Source organism: Aspergillus novofumigatus, assembly GCF_002847465.1.
Source record: "Aspergillus novofumigatus IBT 16806 chromosome Unknown P174scaffold_7, whole genome shotgun sequence".
Taxonomy (NCBI): Eukaryota; Fungi; Ascomycota; class Eurotiomycetes; order Eurotiales; family Aspergillaceae; genus Aspergillus; species Aspergillus novofumigatus.
Window position 1 is genome coordinate 38658 of NW_020194280.1, and position 7408 is coordinate 46065.

Consider the following 7408-nt stretch of genomic DNA (forward strand, 5'->3'; position numbering starts at 1 on the left):
GGAGTCTAGAGTGGATGGAGGATGGTTGTGGAGTCTGTGCTACGGAGGTGCTGCGGTTGCCTGTATTTAGTATAGGAACCATGGAGTCCGCGCACGACACTGTTACTAGTAGATCATGGCTACCTGTAAGAAAACCTTACTATACATTCTAAACCCCCAAAGTCTGTCTAAGAAGAAGCAAAGCTCATATATTTATATGTTTCAAGCCCAAAGCAGATAAGTGTTTTAAGTTCACTGAAATCAACAAGATGTCTACCCCTACATTGTTAAACCTCCAATGCCCAACCTTACCTTTAAACACCAAAATCACCTATGACCACCTAAGGCCCCTTAAGAAGCTCACACAAGATTTAAAGGCCGGTGCGCAAGCACTTAAAGGATTCTGTACCCTGTGATCGATCACTCCCCGTTACTCGTACGCTTACCCTAGCCCCAACCATACTATTGACCCACCCTCCTCTCGACTTCTCAATGTTCCACCGTGCGATCGCTCTCATTGTGAAACTCAGTGGTGCAGGCGAGTACATAGAGAGTATTCTTCGAGATATGGAGGAAGTCAGTGTGAAAGAATATGGGTCGACAATTTTAGGGCACTTAATGACATTACGGCTCGGTGGTTGGCTAAAATTATTAGCTGTATTCTGATTGCTTGTTAAAGGCCATCCTGGCTTGTCAACAAATAAAGTCGCGTGTGTTTTTCATTTACCCTTACCCCGACCCCTCGGAGGCTAGCGAATACAGTCTTTCTCGAAATCAGTGCTTAATTTATTTTCCTGTCCCACTGGTAAGAACAGCGCCATGATCGGGCTGTTTTAGTACCTTGTGTGTTGAACTACAGTAGGGAATTTCGATGATTTTTGACTTTTTACGATTAAAAAGCATAGTTCCAATGACCTCAAATATGTTCATCCCCTTCTCCAGGGGAAATCAGAGGCAATTGAACCTCGAGGGCATGGCGATAACGTTATATACTAGCTAAAGGTCCAAAAAAGAGTAATGATTGACATTCTTTATGCCTCCCATGAGAGTGCTTTTCCTTTACGATACAAAAGGTTGGAGCCAGTTTGAGCCCCGATCCAGCACCTGATGCATTCAGAGCGACCCCTTCATCCCATCCTCAGCTAGCTTCAAGATGGGCCTCATATTCTCCGGCTGCACTCTTTCCCATAGAGAACCACTACCATCCTTGACTCCTTGATCATTTATCAACCGAAACCACTGCTCAGCAGTTCTGATTCTGTTTGGATGGATCTCATCGAGCAGCTTGTAGTCTCTCTTGATTATCCCTTGATTCCTGCCAGAGTCCTTCCACAGATTCCAAAAACCAGTGAAATTCTGCCGAACGGTCATGAAAGCTGGGTCACTGGGATCAGAGTTGTAGCCACCGCCCAGCTCTGCAGTCGTGCTTAAAGGTCCTTTTGTCCAGTAGGTGTCCAGGTCAACATCAATGAACCGCGCCGGATGGCCTGTGACTGCTTCAAAAGCACGAGCTAGGTCATCATAATGGACGTGTTCGATCGCAACTTCCAGGTTCAATCCGTTTGCTTTGTCGATGGTGTCAAACATCCATCGGACATAATACCCGCAGTCGTCTAGAGACACATGGGGTATAGCGCCCGAACCTAGTGGCAACCGCCACGTAATAATCTCATCTTCCACTGTCGGAGAGACAGGTGTCCCACTCGCAATTGCCATTTCGATGTATGGGCCGCTTGTAAAAACAGCAGCCTTCATCCGACCTTGGTTAAATTGGTTCTGGAAAAGTACCCATTCCGCAATCCGTCCTTTTCCATCATAATGCCCACAGCGGTACTTTGGATCATACCCACTCTTTTTATACCCATAGTCCAGGTTTCCGTAGACAAAGAATTTTATGCCTTCTTCAATAGCGAGCTCATAGGCGCGAATTGCCCAATAGGTCTCGGTTTTCTCCCCGCAGTTAAACCCATCTATATTAATAAACGCGCCGTCGCAACCGCGATAACCCGCGCGAAGATCGGATTCGTTGGCAAATGAGCCTTCGATAAATTCAACATTTCCAAGAGATTCCAGCTGTTTAGCACGATGGGATGTCTTATTGCGAGTGAGTACCCTAACGTGGTACTTTTTATCGCGCACTAGACCTGAGATGACTGCTATACCCTGGGCACCGGTCCCTCCAACAACAAATATTTTGGAAATTGCTTGGGATGCCATTTGGACAATAGAACTAGCGAAAAACCAGGAAGGTACAGTGAAATGTTCAATCGTAATTTACTTGTGGAGAGTTCGGTGCTCCTTTTAACATGTCTAGCCCATCTCATAATGATTTGGATCAAATGGCCTAGAAGCAGTTACGTCAACGATTATTAATCAATAAATCACTCAGGACCAGTACAGGGTAGTTAATTGGTATCTAGTAATCACTGGGTGGAATCACTAATCATCCTTAAGTTATCGCACTCTGTAAGTTTAAATCGCCGTATGGTACCCAAAAGGCAATATGGCGAGGTCCACTCACCCTTTCGTATCATCTCTCATTTTTTGACACCTCACTGTAGCATGGCCTCCCATGTCTGGTTGCCGAAAACTGAAGTTTCTGTCGGCTGGATTATTCACTTTAACGCCACTTAATAGGTCATGTGCATCAATGCCTCATTACAGTTCCATGGGAATATCTTCCTCTGATAACACTATGTCATGACACCATGACCATGCGTACTTCAGTAATCATCTTATGCACGCACGTCAGGAGAAGAATTCCTGGTTCAGGCGATGGGTTCAGACATGGTACAGTGACATATTGAAAACATGACATTCACGGTATCAGAGCGTACTGAAAAGATTCGTACGCCAGGTTCCAGTATGAACTCCAACAATCAGGACTAGTTAGCACTTTGCAACATTGTTGTAATCCACTATGCTCTGTTATTCGAGTTATCACGCTGATGATGGCGGATGGTTTAGTAATTGCCCGAGTGGGCTATCCAGGGTCACCAATTCACCCTCCGCTGAACAGGCTGTGTGCCAAAGTATCAATATACTAGTCTCTTATATCGAACCAGAGAGGATGATCGCAGCCACGCATTAATTCTTTACTCTACTACTATAGCTTTGATACAGCAATAAAGCTGCGCTGGCCGATTCAAGATGGCGAAATGGGCGCATCTTTTTTGATAATATCCCTGCAGATTTCCCCCGAAGGCAAGCCCATCTTTATGCTCAACTTTCTCCAGTTTTACAACTAGCGCAGTATCCCAACGGAAGTAAAGCACTCGCCCGCAGCGGCCACGGCGCCTGGATTGTGAGATACGCGGCGGAATTCCGAAGACTTGCAACAGAGGCTGGCGGTTTTGAATTGCTGTACCTCACTTCAATTTAGATACGTTGCCGAGCAGGGCTTATCAGTAGACAAATTGAATGGCCCTCTTTCCTTCTTTGTCTTCCAAATTGTGCAGGACGCTTGCCATCCACGAGTTCGGTGACTACAAGCGGATTCTATCCAAAATAAGTGATGAGCCCTCCATAATAGGATCCGGTATCCCACTGAACACAACACCCTACCTACCAGAAGCTTGTTTCTTTACTGATTTTACAAGGCAGCGCCAACCTTGCGTGACCTGTGCGAGAACGAGAAGATACATGCTACTAATATTAATACGGACATGATTTACCTAGCTAACCTACACTCATCCCTTAAGTTCACAGACGGTCAGCCCCTCTCCAGGATGGCCTTAGGACTTGCTTTTTCGTCCAGGCCAACCATCTTTTTACAAGACAGTCAGATACCTTTCTCTGCCCAATGGAATTCAAGAACCAAACCACCCAAGCATTAGTGCCTTTCCATAAATACTCACAGTTACCGTATCCAGAGGATTTAACCAGTATTTGTTGGGCGACTTTCCTGGCATAACTCCTTCGGCGCCATGCTATTCTTAGCATGGTTTCAACTTCTCCCCTTGGTGTGCTCTAAAAGGATGACACCAATCAGGCAAGTAGTAATATAATCCAATACAAAATTATTAACAAACAACATCTGATAATCATTTCCTTGACCCATTACTGCCTTTAGTTCAATACCCTTGAGCATCTGTGAGTAGGGTATCTTGGCAATCTTTCACTCTTTAATAAACACCATTCATCTATGCAGATGCCCTCTTCATTGCCTTGGTTTGCAACTTTATTATCAAGAATACTAGGGTGTAGAACACTCCAGCCCATAATATAACTAGCCCGGCATTTCTCCAGCTGTAGTACTCTTCATTCAAGTTAAGTATCTTTAAGTAGTCTTGTCTAGTTTGTATATTAGCACACCTTGTAGTTCTCTGTAGCCCCTGGGTTTAAAAGGTTCATGCTATATCCCATGCCTTGCTAATAGGTGGAGAGATAGTTACTACATGTCTTATTTATAGGAGGATTAAAGACCGTAAGCTCACCCTGTTCGCAAGTAATATTGATGGAGAAGGTGGTGAAGGTAAGGAAGGCACTAAAGAGGTAGTTGAAGGGATTAAGGTAGTAGAGCCTAAAATGTGATGGTTAGCATTAATCTTATAGGTGTTGATAATTGTATGAGGCTTACTAGTATCTCTAGAATGCTGTGATCTGGGAGTAAGGAATAAAGACACTATAGAATGATATGAGGGTGGTGATGACCAGTAGGTTGATGAGTGATGTAAAGGTTATATTAGGAGTATATATGGTGATTAATTATCCAATACTAGTGTACAACATCTTGTAAAACATCTAGATGATTTATTAGTTTGGGCGAGTAGTTAACAAAGAAGAGAGAACTTACTATGATGAAGAATATGCTGCCTGCCTACTTAGTATTATTTGGTAATCTAGTAGTCTAGTACTAACACATAAAGTATAACACACCATAGATGACTAGGTAGGGCAGCTTAGAAATAATTAAGCCAGTGATGAATAGTATGATGGCACTGCTCATATTCCAATGGTATGGTAGTAGTTCGATAGAAAACTAAGCATAGAGAAGAGAGAGAAGGAAAGTATGTACATGGTGGGGAGATATTATAAATAGAGGGCGGAGTAGTGTAAACTAGTTAAATAACCCCAAAGCAGTAAGCAGTTAAGAGGGGCAGAAAGCTCTGTGTAAGGAGGTTAGCAGGGAACATGGTGATAGTGTCACGGGCTAGAAGCCGGTTCAACCTATGACCTAGGTTTGGACAGTAAGAAATCGCTAAGGAAGAAATCTAGCTAGGGCCGCGGCAGCCAAACATAAAAAGGAGTGAGTGAATGGTTCTCGCAGTCACATGACCGGGCAGATTACTACATTGATTAGTATGAGGTCATGTGGCCTGCAGCTGGTGTCCAGTTTAGATATGACTTCGCGAGGGCTGTATGATTTGATTGAACAGCCTGAGCACCCAGCAGGCCTTGCCTGCTACACTACTCCCCCCTTTCCCTGCTGGGGTGGCGGCTCTCCCAGGCGTCAAGCACTGCTATGTCGGTGAGGTTAATAGTGGGCTCCTATGTAGGGTGTTCATAGCCTATCTATTTAACTAAGTACTCTATGCAGCAGCCTTACCTAATGCGCCTTTTATATTCCCCTAAGATCTCTTTAACTGTGTATTCAGCTTCGCCCTTAACTAGCTTAGGGGGTGGTTAGTAATCATTATTTAACTAGCTCAGGAACAGGTTGTTCACAGTGGGGCACAGGAGGCTGACATGAAACATATTATGTATACCTAGTAGTGTGTCTAGTTAGTAAGCATGCAACCTAATAGTCTCTATTACTGTAAACTTTGCATGCTGCGTATTAAGCTTCTAGCTTAGGTAATCTGTCTAAACATTCCACAGGTCTAACTATACTTTCAGATTAATAGTGTAGCGCGGGGCTATTAAGTATAAGCAGTTTAAATATTCTTCTTAACACTATTGGGCAGCAGCAAGCTCTAACTAGGCTATATTAGTAGCTTCCCTCATCTTTATTATAATTACTTCAGCCCTCTCCTTTAGTAAGTGTGCTATGTTCATGGCAGTAGCTTCCTAATCTAGTAGTTTAACTTCTAATAGTTTAATGTTATATCCATGATCTAGGAAGAATAGACTAACTCCTATATTTACAGTATCCCTACTATTAATAGCAAGCTAGGTTATTAGTAATAATAACTTCTAGTTAGTCTGGGCGTAGTTATAGAAGTTCTACAGGTAGGCTTCTAGTATAGTATTTATTTATTTAATCTACCCATCCATCTATGGATAGAAGGCTGTTAAGAGCTATTACTTAATACCCAGCTGCTTGCAGAAGTGTTCCCAGAATTAGCTAATAAACTATGGACTGTAGTCTGATGTGATCATGCTAGGGATGCTATAGTAACTAATAAATTAATTAATTAATAACTATACTACTATCTCTGAATCTGTTTATTTATAGGGCACTAGGATCATGCCTTTACTAAGCCTATTACTAATTACTATTATGTCCTCATAACCATTAGACGTGGGCAGCTTTGTGATGAAGTTGATGGCAATCTTATGCCATTTATGATCTAGGATTAGCAGTGGCTTTAGCAGGCCTTAGTATTATTCATGCTATATATAATTAGCACCATACTTATCACAGTTCTGTATAAATTATTAGATGTCTGCAGAGAGCTCTGGCCAGTAGAAGTTTCAGGCAACTATTATATATAGTGTGTTCTTCCTAGGGTGGCTAGTGAGCACTAAGTTATACATCTCTTGCAGTATCCTTATTCACAATAATTCTGAATTAGGAACCCATTTGTAACTTTAATATAATAGGTGGCTATCTGGTGATGTTAAATATTTAGTAATTAACACCTATATATATAGCTTACTAGGGAAGCATGTAGCTCCTTCCTCTAATACTTAATATATTTTATTTAGAATAGTGTCATGTAGTTAGGCCTCCTCCTAGTATTCTTTTAATAGTGGCAGTGGTTCATCTGCAGGGGTGGTATAAAAAATTATATAATACTATTAATTATTATATTAATTAGTATAATTATTTAATAATCTTATGTCCAGGTTAGGCACCACTTTATAGATATGGGATGCCTATATACGCATCTAACTAGTAATAGTCTATAGTAGCACTAAGCAGTGATTATATGCCTTAAGTCTGTTATCTTCTATATCCTATAGCATGTCTTAATCCCTTCATAATAGGGCATTAGGCTGAATAGCTAATTTCCTAGGCTAATAGTGCATCTTGTAGTTAAATTAGCTTAACTAGTGTAACTAATATATCTGCTGTTTATTAAGCCTGCGGACTGTCTTAAAGTACTTAAGGTTATAATAATCTATAATAAGCTTAAATTATAGTAGGCTAATTAGCTCTGATTCCCATTCCTTAAGAGTATTAATAATAGCTAATAGCTCCTTATCATATATCTTATAATTACACTCTGCTGGTGTATTCTTCTTAGAGATATATATAACAGGC

General features: G+C 41.7%; 1 protein-coding gene across 1 annotated transcript; it reads right to left on the minus strand.

The window, feature by feature from the left end:
- Nucleotides 1-1092: 1092 nt before the first annotated feature.
- P174DRAFT_394077 (NAD(P)-binding protein) lies at nucleotides 1093-2196 on the minus strand (the record flags this gene model as incomplete). The annotated part of the gene is made up of 1 exon (XM_024823620.1): nucleotides 1093-2196. One exon carries the CDS (start codon nucleotides 2194-2196, stop codon nucleotides 1093-1095), a length of 1104 nt encoding a protein of 367 aa, XP_024679119.1.
- Between the last annotated feature and the right edge of the window lie 5212 nt (nucleotides 2197-7408).